This window comes from Chiloscyllium punctatum, chromosome 30 (assembly GCF_047496795.1).
Source record: "Chiloscyllium punctatum isolate Juve2018m chromosome 30, sChiPun1.3, whole genome shotgun sequence".
Taxonomy (NCBI): Eukaryota; Metazoa; Chordata; class Chondrichthyes; order Orectolobiformes; family Hemiscylliidae; genus Chiloscyllium; species Chiloscyllium punctatum.
The window spans coordinates 23,656,652-23,675,205 of NC_092768.1; the positions used below are offsets into that span (position 1 = coordinate 23,656,652).

The 18,554-nt window shown below is 44.4% G+C and overlaps 1 protein-coding gene across 1 annotated transcript in view; it reads left to right on the plus strand.

Moving 5' to 3' along the window:
- LOC140455111 (butyrophilin subfamily 3 member A2-like) overlaps window positions 1-17,545 on the plus strand; it is a 307,710-nt gene extending 290,165 nt beyond the window's left edge. Inside the window, exon 5 of the mRNA XM_072549771.1 lies at window positions 17,175-17,545. Coding sequence (XP_072405872.1) covers window positions 17,175-17,545 — 371 coding nt within the window. The remainder of the gene's footprint in view (window positions 1-17,174) is intronic.
- Window positions 17,546-18,554: the final 1,009 nt, after the last annotated feature.

Consider the following 18,554-nt stretch of genomic DNA (forward strand, 5'->3'; position numbering starts at 1 on the left):
TTACAAAGTCGCCCCTTATGGCACCGTCTTAGGTACAAAGGTAGAGAGGTCCAGAATCTTCGGAATAAATTAGAAGAATAGAGAAATAAAAGGATCAGCATCACAGTCATTCAACCGGACCGAGCTGGGTCTTACCTCCAGCCCGCACTGGGCCTCGTCCCCAGGCTGTGCCAGGAAGCTCCCTCTGCTCCACATCAAACTTCGATGACCCACCGATCACTGGCACAGCTGATGACCCATTAGTGCCCGCTGTAGGCCCACTGCAGACCCTGCTCCAGGCACCAAGCTCCACCACTGCCAATGACACTCCAAAACCACTCTGTGTATCTACTGAAGCATTGAAAATAGACAGGAACTGCTCCTTGCTCCATCCACAACTGTTTCCTGTTAACCCCCATCAGTAAGTTTCCAGTGACAGGCCACGTCAGGAGTGCATAAACTACTCCATCCAATCATAGGACTCTGTTCAAATTGGATCTGCTGAATTCTGAAAATTCCTGTTTCCCACAATCCTAACTGATCCTCCAATCCTTGTTTCTACAAACTCCTTCCCCACTCTGAACCACACTCAGGTCGGAGAAATAAGCCATTTGCCGTGACAAGACCCTGATGCTGCCTCTCGGAGGAATTGTGGGCTAGATTCCGGAATCTCTTGCAGTGTAAGGTCAGAGGGTCTTACCCATGGCCCCCAGCCAGTCCCTGTTACTGGGGCATTATTTGACATTGCTCAAATTTTCCACGTCAACTCAATCACGAGGAGAGTATGAAGGACATGGGTAAACATTGAGCTGGCACGGGGAGTATCAGAGGGGGCATCGGAATTGTTTTGAGAGATGAGTTGACACTGAGAGTATGAGGGACCATGTGGATTGGGTGAAGGAATGAGAGTGTTCAGGGATAGAGAGCCCCTTGGTTGTATAAACAGCAGGGGGAGGAAGTCCCAGAGAACCAAGGCAGGGTCTCTAACCAGCCCCCCTCAGCACTCACCTGTCATTTTGATGACCCAGGGTCTGTTTCCAGGATCAGTGAGCCCCACTCTGACCCAGACTTTCCCACTACATTCAGCAACCCCCCTCCCCCCTCCCCCCTCCCCCCTCCCCCCCACCAAACCCTGTCCCCAACTCCCACACCCTGACCCACCACTGTCTTTGGAGTGAACAATTACACAATTCAGGGTTCTTCTTACTGAAGGGAGTCCAGAAATATCCCGACTGGAGCTACCGCCCTCAGTAACGGTTGTGAAAATTTGCTCCTTACCTTCCAATTTGTAATGAGCAATGCCACAGAAGGTCTCCAAGCTGTATTTACCACATTTAAAAATGTCTGTAAAAACCTTTGTGTGGAAATATTTATGTTTCATGGCACAGCAAGTTATTCAGTTTATTTATTATTTCTGTTTCCAGAGTGGAAGAGAATTTGTGACTGTGAAGATAAGATTTTAACTTAAAAATGTTTTAACACACAGGAAAAAAATCTAAAGAAATACACACACACACACACACACTCTCTCTCTCACACCAACGTAAACATCCCCCCACGCACCATAAAGCTATAAGATACAGGAGCAGAATTAGACCATTCAGCCCATTGAGACTGCTACACCATTTGATCGTGGCTGATACGTTTCTCGACCCCATTCTCCCTCCTCCTCCCTGTAACCTTTGACCTCATTACTAATCATGACCTCTGTCGAACTCTATTCAAAATACACGCAATGACTTGCCCTCTGTGGAAATGAGTTCCCACATATTAACCATCCTCTGGTGAAGAAATTCTTCCTCATTTCAGTTCTAAAGGATTATCCCTTCAGTCTGAGGTTCTGCCCTCAGGTCTATGTATCTCCTACTCGTGGAAATATCTTCTCTTAGTAAACTCCACTCAGTACAGATCCAGAGTCCTCAACTACTCCTCATATCCTCATTTTTCATCCATGGGATTAATCACATAAACCCATCAGATCATATGGATCAGTTGGAGCAGCAGTAAGAGGCAATGAGGAATTTACAGGAGCTGGGAGTGTGATGGGTGGCAGTTGCAGGAAGGGAGTGAAACTGAAGATACAGTCAGGGAGATGGGTTACAGCCAGGAAAGGCAGGAGGGATAGGAAGGTAGTGTAGGAGTCTCCTGTGGCTATCCCCATCTCAAACATGGATACTGTTTTTGAAAATGTAGGAGGTGATATACTCTCAGGGGAATGTAGCACTAACAGCCAGGTTTCTGGTACCGAGACTGGCTCCAGTGTAATGTGGGGTAGGTCAGGTTCCAAGCGTTCGATTGGAGAGACAGACATTCCTGCAGCTGACAGCGAGAAATCAGAATGGTGTGTTACCTCCCTGGTGCCAGGATCAGGGATCTCTCAGAGAGGGTGCAGAATATCCTCAAAGGGGAGTGGGACCAGCAGGAGGTCATTGTACACATTGGAACTAATGACACAGGAAGGAAAAAAGATGAGAGTCTGAGGGGTTAGGCAGGAATCTAAAAAGGAGGTCCTTGAGTGTTGTAATATCTGGATTATTCTCAGTGCTACGAGCTACTGAGGGAAGGAATAGGAGGATAGAGCAGATGAATGTGTGGCTGAGGAGCTGGTGCAGGGGAGAATGGTTCACATTTTTGGATCATTGGAAACTCTACTGAGGTTGAAGTGACCTGTACAAGAAGGGTGGATTCCACTTGAATTGAAAGGGGACTGATATACTGCCAGGGAGATTGACTAGAGTTGCTTGGTAGGATTTAAACTATGTTGGGGGAGCCCTGGAAGATAGTGAGGAAAGGGAGCAGTCTGAGACTGCAATAGTTAGGAAAAGGAGTAATTTGAACAGTCAGGGAAGGCAGGAAAAAAGCAAAGAACCAGGCAGGACCGATAAAGTTCTAAATTAGAGGAAGGCCAATTTTGATGAAATTAGGCAAGATCTTTCAAACGTTTCCAGGTGCACCATTTCAGAATGCTGCTAACCATGATCCTTTGCAATCACCTTTGACCTGTCGAGAGGAAGAATTCATCTTCCAATACGCTGAGCATACTCAAAAGGAGACTCATAGAGTTTATTTCCCAAAAAAACCCCCAAAAAACTAAACTAACAACAAAACACAAAAGGCACTTACTGGGGTGACTACACCCTGCCCACAAAGGGCACTTACATTTCCCACACACACCTCCATCCCCTTCACTTCCAGCTCAAGCTGTACCCCAAACCCAAGCAATGGGAGAAACCAAACAAAGGCCTTTGTAAACACAGGGGTATAACCAAAACAGTGAGCCCTCTGCTCACTCCCCACAATATATCAATACCACTCCAGCTCGGAGAGAAAAACCCACCGACAACAGCTTCTTTGGGAAAAGAGTGAAAGTACAAGAAATAAAAGCAAGACAAAACAAACCCCAGACACTGTTGTTCATGTCCATAAACACATCAACATTATTTTAAAGTGTCCAAGAAGTTCTTGGCCTGTTCCAAGGAGTGAAACAACTGCACAGTTTCCTTGTACATAATACAAAGCACCACTGGGTAGCTCATTGAATACTGTATACTGAGATCCTTTAAACTTCTCTTAACCTCATCAAACGATTTCCTCTTATGGATCACTGCTGCAGAAAAGTCCTGGAAAAACATTATCTTAGTTCCCTGATAGGTCAGGGCCTGTGGTTCTCTCCCCAACCTTCTGGAAGCTGTCATGACTCTCTGCTAGTCCCTGTAGTATTGAAATCAGATCAGAACCAGGTGGGGGACACTGACCCTGACTGGATCTGTGCACCACAACCTGGTGAGCTCTGTCAACCTTCACCCAGTCTGCCTTGGCATCTGTGAGAAACAAAGCTCACACACCTCAATAATTGCAGTCCGAGACAAAATCTGAATCAGCAGTGTCCTTTATTTTACACTTGCAAGTGGGTGAGATGTCCAGTGCCTATAAGGTAGAGGACATACACACACCAAATTCAATTCATACACAACATTTATATGATTTGATGTCTATTGTTTTACACTGCTCCCTCCCCTGTTTACATCCTCCACTTCCCTAAGACCGGCCCCCATTACCCCTGTTTATCTCTTGCCTTATCCGGTCTTGTCTGTGACAAAATGCTTATTTCTGGCCTCACAAGGCTGTTTGACCTCATCCCACTGTAGATCATTGTTAGGCATATTCTTTCTTCATCATTATCTACCCCCTTCATCTGTGCCTTTCCCGAGGCCGTTCTGATCCCTATGACCCTTTTAATTGGGGTTTGTTCCTGTGTTTTTGTAAAAGTGGGAAGCAGATGTTTATACCTACTGTTTGTACAGGCGTATCTAGCTTAACTTCATCCCCTCACAACATCTTATCTATTTGCCCGTAATGTCTACCTTCTGACATACAATTTTAGCTAATACAAAAACAATTATATATTTCCTCCACATCGTTTCCATTCTTGTTGACTCAGCTCATGGCTAAAACAATTACACATTGGTGTGAGCTCATTTTACTTTGTAAAATGGAATTGCAGAATTGCAGAAGTAACATTAATTTACCTATATCCCACGCATCCCAGCCAAGAAATGAGGCAACCAGTCTTCAAATAAACTTGCTGGCTGCCCACCTTCTACACCCTCCAGCAGGGCGATGGCCCAGATATTTTTCCTCCTACCTCTATCATTGACTTGCTGAGTCAGGGCCCGAGCCTGTTTCTCAAGGGCATGGATCTGCCCACTGAGGTCTCGACCTCAGTCTCCAACACTGCGGTCCGCTTCTCAGCCTCTTCAACTCGCTTCCTGAGCCCTTCCAACTCCTTCTCATGCTTTGGCAGCATGGCTGAGATGGGCTCTCGGTGATTATGAGTCTCTTCCCTCATCTCCTGGATTAGCTGTTGGATCACTCCGAGTTCCTCCAGGGAGGTAACACACCATTCTGATTTCTCGCTGTTGTGCTGTGCAGACATTTCTATCACAGCTGGTGAGGGAGCTGCAGCTGCTGCCCCAGTTACAGTCTCGGGCCCGCCCACTGTTTCAGAGTGTCCTGACTGTTGAGACTTGGCCATTTGCTTCCCCTTAGTCATTCTCACACACTCCAAAAAGGTTTTAAACAGTTGTTTTATCGTTTAACAATAATTTCTTTGTAAAAATAACTAAGGTGGGGGGGGGGGGGGGGGGGGGGGGTGAAAACATATTACTGCCTTGGGTTGGGGTGCAGAGCTCAGCAAAGCTGATCTATTCAGATTGCCACCATCTTGAATCTCCCAGTAAGTTTGGAGATGACGCTAAAATTGGAGGTGCAGTGGACAGCGACAAAGGTTTATGTCAGAGTAAAATGGGATCTTGATCATAAGGGCCAAAAGGCTGAGGAGAGCAGATGGAGTTTAATGTGAGGTACTGCATTTTGGAAAAGCAAATCAGGACAGGACTCTGCACTTAATGGGAAGGTTCTGGGAGTGTTGCTGAACAAAGAGAACTTAGGGTGCAAGTTCTTAGCTCCTTGAATTTACAGTCACAGGTAGAAGGTGTTTGGTATGCTTTTCTTTATTGGTTAGTACATTGAATAGAGGAGTTGGGAGGTCGTGTTCTGGCTGTACAGGATGTTGGTTAGACCACTTTTGGAATATTGCATGCAATTCTGGTCTCCCTACTATAGGAAGGATGTTGTTAAACTTTATCACACAGAGTGTGGTGTGTATATGGAAGTGATGGAGGCTGGTACAATTACAACACTTAAAAGGCATCTGGATGGGTATTTGAACATGAAGGGTTTGGAGGGATATGGACCAAATGCTGGCAAATGGGACTAGATTAATACAGGATATCTGACCGACATGGACGGATGGACCGAAGGGTCTGTTGCCGTGCAGTACATCTTTGTGACTCTATGACTCCTCTGGCCCCCTTTAATCCAGTACATCTTTCCTTAGATATGGAGCCCAAAACTGCTTTCGTATTCTCGCCCTCATTACAGAATACCAATGTTGCGCATTGCCAACATCCGAACCGCCAACTGAACCGACATTAATATTTAGTGAATTCTGAAATAGGACTCCAAACTCCGTCTGTTCTTCAGATTTCTGAAGCCTTTCTCTAGCTATAAAATTCACTTTTATTCTTCCAATCAAAATGCATGGCCTCACACTTTCCCACACTGTATTCCTTCTGCCACTTCTTTGCCCACCCTTGTAGCCTGTCTATGTCTTTCTGTTGCCTCCTTGCTTCCTCAATACGACTTGTCCCTCCACTTCACTTTGTGTCATTTGCAAACTTCACAACAATATCCTTCGATCCTTCTCTGAGATCATTAATATTTTGTGTGGAGAGTTGTGGTCCCAACACTGACCCCTGCAGAGCTCCACTTGTCCCTGGCAGCCACCCTGACAGAAGACCCCTGTTACATCCCCGCTGTCTGCCACCTGCCAGTCAGCCAATCCTCTATCCGTGTCAGTACATTGCCCTGAACACCATGGGTTCTTACACCTTGGCAGAGGCCTTCAGAAAATCCAAATAGATCATGTCTACTCAGTAATAGAATCCTACTAGGGCCATACAGCGTGGAACAGACCCTTCGGTCCAACCAGTCCATGCCGAAAGTAATTCTGAAATAAATGAGTCCTAAGGGCCTGCTCCTAGCCCAAATCTCTCCAAACCTTCCCTATTCTTGTACTTATCCAAATGTCCTTTAAACATTGTCATTGTAGCTGCATCCACCACTTCCTCAGGTAGTTCACTGCCCACACAAACCACCCTCTGTGTAAAAAAATCACCTCCTATGTCTTTTTAAAATCTCTCTCCGGTCACCTGTGCCCCCGAGACTTGAAATCCCCCATCCTAAGGAAAAGACATCTACCATTAACCCGATACCTCTTATTATTTTAGAAACTTCTCGTAGGTCACCTCTCATCCTCCTCCACTCCTGTAAAAAGGTCCCAGTCTATCCAGCCTTTCTTTATAACTCAAACCTCCCATACCCGGCAACATCCTGGTAAATCTCTTTGGAACCCTCTCCACCTTAACAATATCCTCCCCATAACTGGGTGACCAAAACTCGAGACAATATTCGAGAAGAGGCCTCACCAATATCCTGTACAACCTCAACATGATTCCCAACTCCTTTACCCAAAGGACTGAACAATGAAGGTAAGTGTGCCAAACACCTTTTTAACCACCTTGTCTGGATGTGATGTAAACTTCAAAGAATTATGTCCCTGCACCCCAGATCCCTCTGTGCTACAATCCTGAACCAATGCTGGACCATTAACTGTATAAGCCCTACCCATGTTCCTTGTACCAAAATGCAAGACCTCACATTTATCCGGATTGAACTCCATCTGCCATTTTCCAGCCCCATTGACCCATTTGATCGAAATCCCTCTGTATCCTTAAAGAACCTTCTTCACTGTCTACTGTGCCACCAATCTCGGTCTCTTCCACAAACTTACTCACCGTGACTTCAATGTTCTCATCCAAATCATTTATATAAATGACAAACAAAAGAGGACCCCGAACTGATCCCTGTGGAACATTGCTGGTCACAGGTCTCCAGTCTGAAAAGTAACCCTCCACCATTGCTCTGTCTCCTCCTGTTCACCCAATTATGTATCCAATTGGGAAGCACATCCTGAATCCCATGGGACCTAACTTTCCTAATTAGTCTACCAGACAGAACCTTGTTAAAGGCTTCACTAAAATCCAAATAAACAATGTCAATTACTCTGCCATCATCAATCTTTTTGGTAACTTGCTCAAAAAAAACTCAACCAAGTTTATGAGATATGATTTTCCTCACACAAAACCATGCTGACTCCCTCATCAATTTTTCCCTCTCTAAATGTCCCTAAAACCTATCTTTTACAAACACCTCCAACAATTTACCCACAACCGATGTCAGACTCACAGGTCTATTGCTCCCTGGGGGTGAGTCCTTATAACCTTTCTTAAACAAAGGTACAACATTAGCCAGTTATCAGGCACCACACACGTAGTTAGAGATGATGCAGATATTTCTGCAAAGGGTCTTGTCATTTCCTCCCTAACTTCCCACAATGTTCTTGGATCCTGTAGATCAGCTCCTGGAGATGTTTCCACCATTATATTCTCTAAGACCTCTCGAACCTCCTCTTCTGTAAAGTGGCCTGTTTTTAAAACATTAAAGTTTATTTCTCTGCATTCTCCAGACTCCATTATTTTTCTCCACAATAAAATCCAATGCAAAATATTCATTTTGTATCTCTCCCATCTCCGGGGGTTAAACACACAGATGACCACCTTGATCTTTAAGAGGCCCTGACCCCTCTCCAGTTACCCTATTGCCCTTAATGATTTTGTAGAATCTCTTTGGATTCTCCTTCACTTTACCTGCCAATGCCATCTCACATCCCCTCTCGGCCTCCCTGATTTCTCTCTGAAGAATGTCCTGACACCCTTTGTATTGATTAAGAGATTCAATTGAACCATGTTGTCGATGTTGAAACTAAGATTCTCTTTTATTCTTGACTAGAATCTCAATATCTTTATTCATCCATTACCAGCCTTACCGTTCACTCTAACAGGAACTAAATGCCTCTGAACTCTCGTCATCACACTCTTGCACACCTCCCACTGGTCAGGCATCCTTTTCCTGTGAGCACTCTCCTCCAATCAACTTGTGAAAGTTCTTGTCTCACACCATTAAACTGCGCCTTACTCCAATAAAAATCATTAACTTTTATGGAAGGCTTATCCTTGACCATAACCATTTTGAAACCAATAAAACTATGATCACTAGACCCAAAGTGTTCCCCCACTTTTACTTCACTGACTCTCCTTTGTCTAACTTGTTCATTACCTCCTCAAACAATTCGAACAGATTTGTACGGCATGACCTATTCTTGATGAAGCCGTGCTGACTCAGCCCTAGTTTAACCATGTACTTACCGAGTACTCTGCAATCTCATTCTTAATAATGAACTCTAGAATCTTACCAACGACCGAGGTCAGGCTAACCGCCCTCGAGTTTATTATCTTCTGCCTCCCTCCCCTCTTAAACAGGGATGGTACAATCCTCATTTTCCAGGCCTCTGGGCCCCTCCCTGACTCGTTATTTCTGTGCGATCACAGCAATACTTTCACAGTCTCCTCAGCTCTTTCCTTCAGAACTCTGGGCTGTAGTCCATCCAGTCTGGGTGATTGATCCACCTTCAGACCTTGCAGCTTCCCCAGCACCTTCTCCTTTGTGATGAGCACTCACCTCTGTCCCTTGATGTTGTTGACGTTCTGGTATGCTGCTGGTGTCGCCCACTGTGAAGACAGATGCAGAGTGTCCATTCAGTTCCTCGACTGTTCTTTCGTTCCCCATTAGTCTTCACCAAGTTTCATTTTCCCACGGTCCATTCTTGCCTCTCACTTACCTTTCCAATATCTAAAAAAAGGTCTTGCAATCTTTTTTTAAATTACGAGCTCGTTTACTCTCATATTTCATCTTCTCCCTCCTTATTGCTTTGTCAGTTCTCCTCTGCTGGGTTTTTAAAGCTGTCCCATCCTTTGGCTTCCCACTCACCTTCATCAAGTTGGACCCTTTTATGCTGCCCCTAACTTCCCTTGTCAGCTGTGCCTCATCCTCCCTTTGGGATGGTTCCTCTTCCTTGGGATAAATTACTGCTGTGCCACCTGAATTATCCCAGGAAGCCCTGCCGTTGCTGCTTCCCCATCTCCCTGCCTATTCTCCTCTGGCCAGCTCCTCCATCACACCTTTGTCATTACCTTTACTCAGTTGTAATCCTGTTACATCTGATCCAACCTGCCCCCCCCCCCCCCCCCCCTCTCTCTCAGACTGCAGGGTGAATGGGATCATGTTCTGGTCTCTGCCCCCACGGAGTTCCTTCACCTCCAGCTCCCTAATTACGTTTGCCTCAGTACACACCAGGAAGTTTAGAATTGCCTGTTCCCATGTGGGCTGTACCACCAGCGTCTCCAAACTCAAACATGATCCTTCGGATCTGCTACCAATAACACATCCCCTCACGTACACACCTCAGCTCAGACACACACTCCTCCCTCCCCACAAAACAAAGCCTGATTCTTCACACAGACACACAAAATCATCCCAAATCACACATACCCAGGTCACCACTCACGGGGGAGAGAGGCCAGCAAGAGGTCATTGTCCACATTGGAACCAACGACATAGGAAGGGAAGATGGTGAGATTCTGAAGGGAGATTACTGAAAATCAGGCAGAAATTTAAAAAGGAGGTCCTCGAGAGTAGTAATATCTGGATTACTCCCAGTTCTATTACTCCCAGAGCTAGGGAGGGCAGGAATAGGAGGATAGAGCAGATGAATGCATGGCTGAGGAGCTGATGTATGGGAGAAGGATTCACATTTTTGGATCATTGGGAGATAGTGAGGAAAGAGATCGATCTGAGACGGGTACAGTTGAGAACAGAAGTGAGTCAAACAGGGCAGGCAGGGACAAGGTAGGACTAATACATTAAACCGCATTTATTTCAATGCAAGGGGCCTAACAGGGAAGGCAGATGAACTCAGGGCATGGTTAGGAACATGGGACTGGGATATCATAGCAATTACAGAAACATGGCTCAGGGATGGGCAGGACTGGCAGCTTAATGTTCCAGGATATAAATGCTACAGGAAGGATGGAAAGGGAGGCAAGAGAGGAGGGGGAGTGGCATTTTTGATAAGGGATAGCATTACAGCTGTGCTGAGGGAGGATATTCCCAGAAATACATCCAGGAATGTTATTTGGGTGGAACTGAGAAAGAAGAAAAGGATGATCACCTTATTGAGATTATATTATAGATCCCCCAATAGTCAGAGGGAAATTGAGAAACAGACTTGTAAGGAGATCTCAGCTATCTGTAAGAAAAATAGGGTAGTTATGGAAGGAGATTTTAACTTTCCAATCACAGACTTGGACTGCCATAGTGTTAAGGGATGGAGAGGAATTTGTTAAGTGCATGCAAGAGGCACTTCTGATTCAGTATGTGGATGTACCGACCAGAGAAGGTACAAAACTTGACCTAGTCTTGGGAAATAAGGCAGGGCAGGTGACTGAGGTGTCAGTGGGGGACCACTTTGGGGCCAGCAACCATAATTCTATTAGATATAAAATAGTGATGGAAAAGGATAGACCAGATCTAAAAGTTGAAGTTCTAAATTGGAGAAAGGCCAATTTTGATGGTATGAGGCAATAACTTTCAAATGCTGATTGGGGGCAGATGTTCGCAGGTAAAGGGACGGCTGGAAAATGGGAAGCCTTGAGAAATGAGATAACAAGAAACCAGAGAAAGTATATTCCTGTCAGGGTGAAAGGGAAGGCTAATAGGTATAGGGAATGCTGGACGACTAAAGAAATTGAGGGTTTGGTTAAGAAAAAGAAGGAAGCATATGTCAGGCATAGACAGGATAGATCGAGTGAATCCTTAGAAGAGTATAAAGAAAGTAAGAGTATACATAAGAGGGAAATCAGGAGGACAAAACGGGGACATGAGATACCTTTGGCAAATAGAATTAAGGAGGATCCAAAGGGTTTTTACAAATACATTAAGGATAAAAGGATAACTAGGAAGAGAATAGGGCCCCTCAAAGATCAGCAAGGCGGCCTTTGTGTGGAGCTGCAGAAAATGGGGGAGATACTAAATGAGTATTTTGCATCAGTATTTACTGTGGAAAAGGATATGGAAGATATATACTGTAGGGAAATAGATGGTGACATCTTGCAAAATGTCCAGATTATAGAGGAGGAAGTGCTGGATGTCTTGATAAGGGTAAAGGTGGATAAATCCCCAGGACCTGTTCAGGTGTACCCTGGAACTCTGTGGGAAGCTAGAGAAGTGATTGCTGGGCCTCTTGCTGAGATATTTGTATCATTGATAGTCACAGGTGAGGTGCTGGAATACCAGAGATTGGCTAAAGTGTTGCCACTGTTTAAGAAGGGCGGTAAAGACAAGCCAGGGAACTATAAACCAATGAGCCTGACCTCGGTGGTGTGCAAGTTGTTGGAGGGAATCCTGAGGGACAGAATGTACATGTATTTGGAAAGGCAAAGACTGATTCGGGACAGTCAACATGGCTTTGTGCATGGGAAATCATGTCTCACAAACTTGATTGAATTTTTTGAAGAAGTAACAAAGAGGATTGATGAGGGCAGAGTGGTAGATGTGATCTATATGGACTTCAGTAAGGCGTTCGACAAGGTTCCCCATGGGAGACTAGTTAGCAAGTTTAGATCTCATGGAATAGAGTAGAGATCTAGCCATTTGGATACAGAACTGGCTCAAAGATAGAAGATACAAGATGGTGGTGGAGGGTTGTTTTTCGGACTGGAGGCCTGTGACCAGTGGAGTGCCACAAGGATCGGTACTGGGCCCTCTACTTTTTGTCATTTACATCAATGATTTAGATGCGAGCATAAGAGGTACAGTGAGTAAGTTTGCAGATGGCACTATAATTTGAGGTGTAGTGGATAGTGAAGAGGGTTACCTCAGATTACAACAGGATCTGGACCAGATGGGCCAATGGGCTAAGAAATGGCAGATGGAGTTTGATTCAGATAAATGCGAGGTGCTGCATTTTGGGAAAGCAAATCTTAGCAGAACTTATGCACTTAATGGTAAGATCCTAGGGAGTGTTGCTGAACAAAGAGACCTTGGAGTGCAGGTTCATAGCTCCTTGAAAGTGGAGTCGCAGGTAGATAGTGAAGAAGGCATTTGGTATGTTTTCTTTATTGATCAGAGTATTGAGTACAGGAGTTGGGAGGTCATGTTGTGGCTGTACAGGACATTAGGCTACAGTTGGAATATTGCGTACAATTCTGGTCTCCTTCCTGTTGGAAAGATGTTGTGAAACTTGAAAGGGTTCAGAAAAGATTTACAAGGATGTTGTCAGGGTTGGAGGATTCGAGCTATACTGAGAGGCTGAACAGGCTGGGGGCTGTTTTCCCTGGAGTGTCGGAGGCTGAGGAGTGACCTTATAGAGGTTTACAAAATTATGAGGGGCATGGAGAGGATAAGTAGGCAAAGTCTTTTCCCTGGGGTTGGGGAGTCCAGAACTAGAGGGCATAGGTTTAGGGTGAGAGGGAAAAGATATAAAAGAGACTTACGGGGCAACTTTCTCATACAGAGGGTAGTACGGGTATGGAATGAGCTGCCAGAGGGAGTGGTGGTGGCTGGTACAATTGCAACATTTATGACTCTATTGCCAACAAGCCCAGGATTTGATGTGTGACAGCGCCATTTGCTGGATGTAATGGTTACTGAAAGACATTGGGCCGCAGTACCGTCCCCCGCCAGACGGTGGCGGTCCTGTACCGTGTGTCTGAAAAGGCTCCGCGGGTCATCGATCAATTTGTAAATTCACTGAAAAGTGAAAGTAAACATTTTAGGAGAGGAGCTGCTATTGTGCGTGTTTACTGTTCACACATCTATTGAAGAAAGGCGGAAAATCTTCGATCAATTTCAGGATTAAAGACAGGATTCTTGGCAGTGTGAAGGAACAGAGGGATCTTGGTGTGCAGGTACATAGATCCCTTAAAATTGCCCCCCAAGTGGACAGGATTGTTCAGAAAATATATGGTGTTTTGGCTTTCATTAACAGTGGGATTGAGTTTAAGAGCCGTGAGATCTTGATGCAGCTCTATAAAACTTTGGTCAGACTGCACTTGGAATACTGTGTCCAGTTCTGGTCGCCCTATTATAGGAAAGATGTGGATGCTTTGGAGAGGGTTCAGAGGAGGTTTACCAGGATGCTGCCTGGAATGGACGGCTTATCTTAGGAAGAGAGGTTGATTGAGCTCGGACTTTTTTCATTGGAAAAAAGAAGGAAGAGAGGGGACCTAATTGAGGTGTACAAGATATTGAGAGGCATAGGTAGAGTTGATAGCCAGAGACTTTTTCCCAGGGCAGAAATTGTTAACACGAGGGATCATAGTTTTAAGTTGTTTGGCGGAAAGTATAGAGGGGATGTGAGAGGCGAGTTCTTTACGCAGAGAGTTGTGAGAGCATGGAATGCGTTGCCAGCAGCAGTTGTGGAAGTGAGGTCATTGGGGATATTTAAGAGACTGCTGGACATGCATATGGTCACAGAAATTTGAGGGTTCGTACGTTAGGTTTACCTCACATAAGGACTAATGGTCGGCACAACATTGTGGGCTGAAGGGCCTGTTCTGTGCTGTACGATTCTATGTTCTATGTAATTATCGGAAAGTAAGAAATGAGTCCCAAGTGCTGTTTACTTTCAGGAAGTGTTCATTCCCAGTGGGATCAGGGATTAACTAAGTCGAGGTGTCTGGGCAGGTGATGTGCTGTAACTGTGTGATGTGGGAGCTGGCTGATCCCATTGTGAACTGCAGTGACCACATCTACAGCAAGTGTTGGTTGTTGGAGGAGCTCAGGCTCAGAATTGATGAGCTAGAGTCTGAGCTTCAAACACTGCGGCACATCTGGGAGGGAGAGAGTTACCTGGACACTGTGTCCCAGGAGACAGTCACACCTGGTTGGTTAAGTACCACAAATTCAGTCAGTGGCCAGGGACAGCAGGGTGTGACTGCAAGTGAGGCAGGTCGATGGATCTCGGGTAGAGCAGCCTCAGCTCCTGACCTTGTCCATCAAGGACGAGGTCCTTGCTCCCCGTGTGGATGAGGAGAAGGGCTGTAGGGAGGGTGAGCCAGCTGACCACCAGCACCATGGTACAGGAGGCCATTCACAAGGGGGAGAGCAAAAAGGTAAGTGGTAGTTGTAGGGGATTCTATAATTGATGGTATCCTTTGTAAACAGGATCGAGAGTCCTGCCTGGTATGTTGCCTGCCCAGTGCCAGGGTGCGGGACAACTCTGACTGGCTTGGAAGGACATTGGAGAGGGAGGGGGAAGATCCAGTTGTTGTGGTCTACGTCAGGATAAACAACATAGACAAGGCTAGGAAAGAGGACCTGGAGCTCGGAATCAAGCCCAGAGTCAGGAAGTGCTGTGTATCCCAGCGAGAAAAGCCACTTAACAGGGTCTGCAGCAACTCATCGCTGAGGCTGAAACTGTGCAGTTGGGGTCCTTGAAAGGTATCTGCTCTATGGTCAGGGATTAGAGAATCAAACACCATCTGGTAAAGGGGCAATGAAGCAGGGGAAGGATTCTCTCCAACAGGCAAATACAACATAATTCCAAGCCACCCATAAAACTCTGTCAAAATCAGAACTGACTGCAAGGCAGTAAGGATATGAAAGTATGTGTTGAATAATTTCTCAAAGAATCACAAATGGACAAGCATCCCTGAAGAAGATACAGATTTTAACCAATTCAAAATGACAATTACGAGAACATTTAGGGAAACATTAGCTGATTATAATTCAGGTGAGCAGTCTGAGCTGTGAAAGAAGAACAAGAAGCAGCAATCCAGATAGCAGGTCGGTTCATGATAAAATACAGTTTTATTTTCAAAATAAACACTCTGTTCACGAACTCCATAAAAACAAATAACGGAGCAGTTAGAACTTAGTAGTGTAATGGTCCTCCAAGGTGGACTTCGCAACAACGCAAAGTGGCCAAGCAGAGGCTGATAGCCAAGTTCAATACCCATGAGGATGGCCTCAACTGGGCCATTGTGTTCATGTCACATTACAGGTGACCCTACTGCACTACACACTCTCTCTCACATGCATGTACACACACACGCACTCTTACATACTCACACACTCACGCAGACCCTCTCTCATACACGTGCTTTCTATCAGACACATACAGCCCCCACACTCACATCCACGTGCACACCCTCTCACAGGTTTATACTCCATCACACTTATGCACACACGCTACCAAGCACACGCATACACACACACACACACTCCTACTTTGGAAATAGAACCAGTCTGACTCAAGATTGGGATACAGACAGACTGTAGCCTTGCACCTTTAATACATTGTCTGAGCTGAGATGTCACTTTATTTTATAAAACCGTAAGTTATCTTGGAAATGTGACTTGAAAAGAAGTTCTGGGATTTCCATATGAATGAATCAAAACCGGGTTATATCACATCAGCTGTGTATGACACTATGATCTTTTGCGATAAATTCTGTGTGCTAAGATCCTGCCTCACTGTGTGCCTGATGAAGGAGCAGTGTTCCGAAAGCTTGGATTTCCAAATAAACCTGTTAGACTATAATGTGATGTGTGTTTTTTTAATTTGGTGCACTTTTGGCTGCAGTGTCACACTCTGAGGTGCCCTTACAAATTTACAATTTGAGTTTATATTTACAATATACATTTATATTTTATGTGAAACATTCTCTGGTGCAGACAACTTGAGGGCTTTGACGTGGGATCCAGCCTCTTGTGGCACAGTGGTAGCGTCCCTGCCTCTGTGCTAAAAGGTTTGGTTTCCATTCCCACCGACTCAAGAGGTGTGCAATAACATCTTTGAAAAGGCTGATTAAACAAAAACTCTTTGGTGGGAGTGCCTTTGGTCATGGTGTTTCTCCATTGAGCTTTACAATGGATGTTCTGAACTCCCAGACTCTCATCCTGGAGCTTGGGACGTGCAAATCCGCAATACAGGAAGTCCCCGGATTACAAATAAATTCAATTTTTAAGTCTGTCAGTAAGTCGAATTTGTATGTAAGTCGGAACAGCTACACACAAAGTAGTCGACCCATTCGTTAGTACAAACTATTATATGTAACTTGGATTCTTTAAAATAATAGGCTTTACGGAGGTTGGTTCATAAGTCCAGACGTTCGTTACCCAGAGACCCCCTATACACAGTTATTGTCAGCTCTTTATCCATAACCGATATTAGCTCAACAGTCACCATTACAGGGACTGGCTTCAAACTCCAGATTTCATTTGTTGAATTTAAATTCCATTAACCGCTGTGCTGGGTTTGAACCTGTATCCCCAGAGCTTTATCCTGGGCCTCAGTGACATTATCCCTGCAACATCACCTGGGTCCAATAACACAGTCCATTTTTGATCCACATGTTTAAAGGGGCCAGCTTTGGGTTAGCAGTGCAGTGAGCAGTCTGTGCAAAATCCATAGTTAGTGATATCCGAGTGACTCAGGTACAAGAGGGTGACATGGGCGATCTTAACTACCCACTCACTTGGTAGAAACCAAAGTCTTCAACTCGGGGACCATAAACCTGAAAATGTACTAAACTCAGTCATTTTAAAAGGATGATTCCCGTGGAATGTATCTGAAATTATAAGTATCGAATGAACTGCCATTTACTTTCCAGATGGATTCTTCCCTTCTGTCTCAGGCTGGCTGGTGTTTTTATCTCTGATGCTCTGTCTTGTCATCATTACTTTAATCACTGGGATCATTTGGATTGTGAAGCAATTAAGAAATATCAAAGGTACAGTTTCAGACTCAGTGACAATGGACAACACAGATTCGGGACTTCAGAAAAATGTTCAAACTGAACCAATGGTTTTTGTTGCAGTTGTTGTGTTCCATTGTATTTGTAATAATTCAGTCATTACAGTTTTGGTCCCAGTGGGAGGGGAGGAGATCGCTGTTCTAATGAAGCCAGAAGCAGGTCTAAGAGAGCCCTCCAATTTAACTTTTTTTCATCATATATCATTGTTTTCAATTTTTTTTCAATAGAAAAAAACTTTTTGCTTAATTTATTTTTCAACCTTTTCCCTAGTCCTCAATAGAATTAAACCAATTTGATGATATAATACAACATGAACTGCAGCACAGTCCAACACATTTAACACTTAAAGGTAACAGAGCTTGGTGTATGTTACACTGGAGAAAGTGTCCAGTTTGGGTGGTTTCAAATGGAGGTGAATGCTATTTCTTCATATTTGTATTCAGTGAAAGCAGATCAGTCCAATTAAATCCTTTTTACTTTTAATTCCAGTTTATATTTATTGGAATTCTTGCAGAACTGCAGCATGTCAAGATGATTGAACAATATGGGAAGGAATGATGAACTATTTTTAATATAGCCAAAGGGTGTAGGTATTTCACTGTGCAGATGGCACATGTATCCTGCAAAATAAAGTCTGTTAAACTATCTGTTTGAAGATTACTTTGTGCACAATTTACCAGAGAAGTAGTGCCTTTGCAAAGTTTTCTCCATTTGGGATAAATGTTGCTGAGATCCCAGCTGACCTTATTACTGGCCAAATGAAATCACAGACTAAAATCCAACTTGACAGATCATCGTTTGTTTAACTTCTTTTTATTTAATGATGTGGTCATTCACTGAAACATAAGCATACAATACTGAAGGGTTGGTTCTAATGATAATCCAAGCTTTTTACTTTTATATTTAACACAATTTGAAAGGTTTAGAAATGCACAATTAAAAATATAATCCTATTGATCCCAACAGCATCATTTTATTGTATTCAGACACCACAGAGAATCCCCTCTGTATCACATCTATAGGCCTGACTTAATGGTTTCTTTCAACTCCTGGTCTATTGTAGCCCTTCCTTGACTGAAGTACAACTGAGCTGGAACACTCTCAACTTCACATATTGTCTTCCTGGTTTGAAACAAACACTTCAGGTCTGGACCTTTCACATGAAAACCCTGACACCTGAGCTAATCTATTTCCTAACCCCTCTAAATATCTTCCTTCTTCTTGGGAAATGTTTCA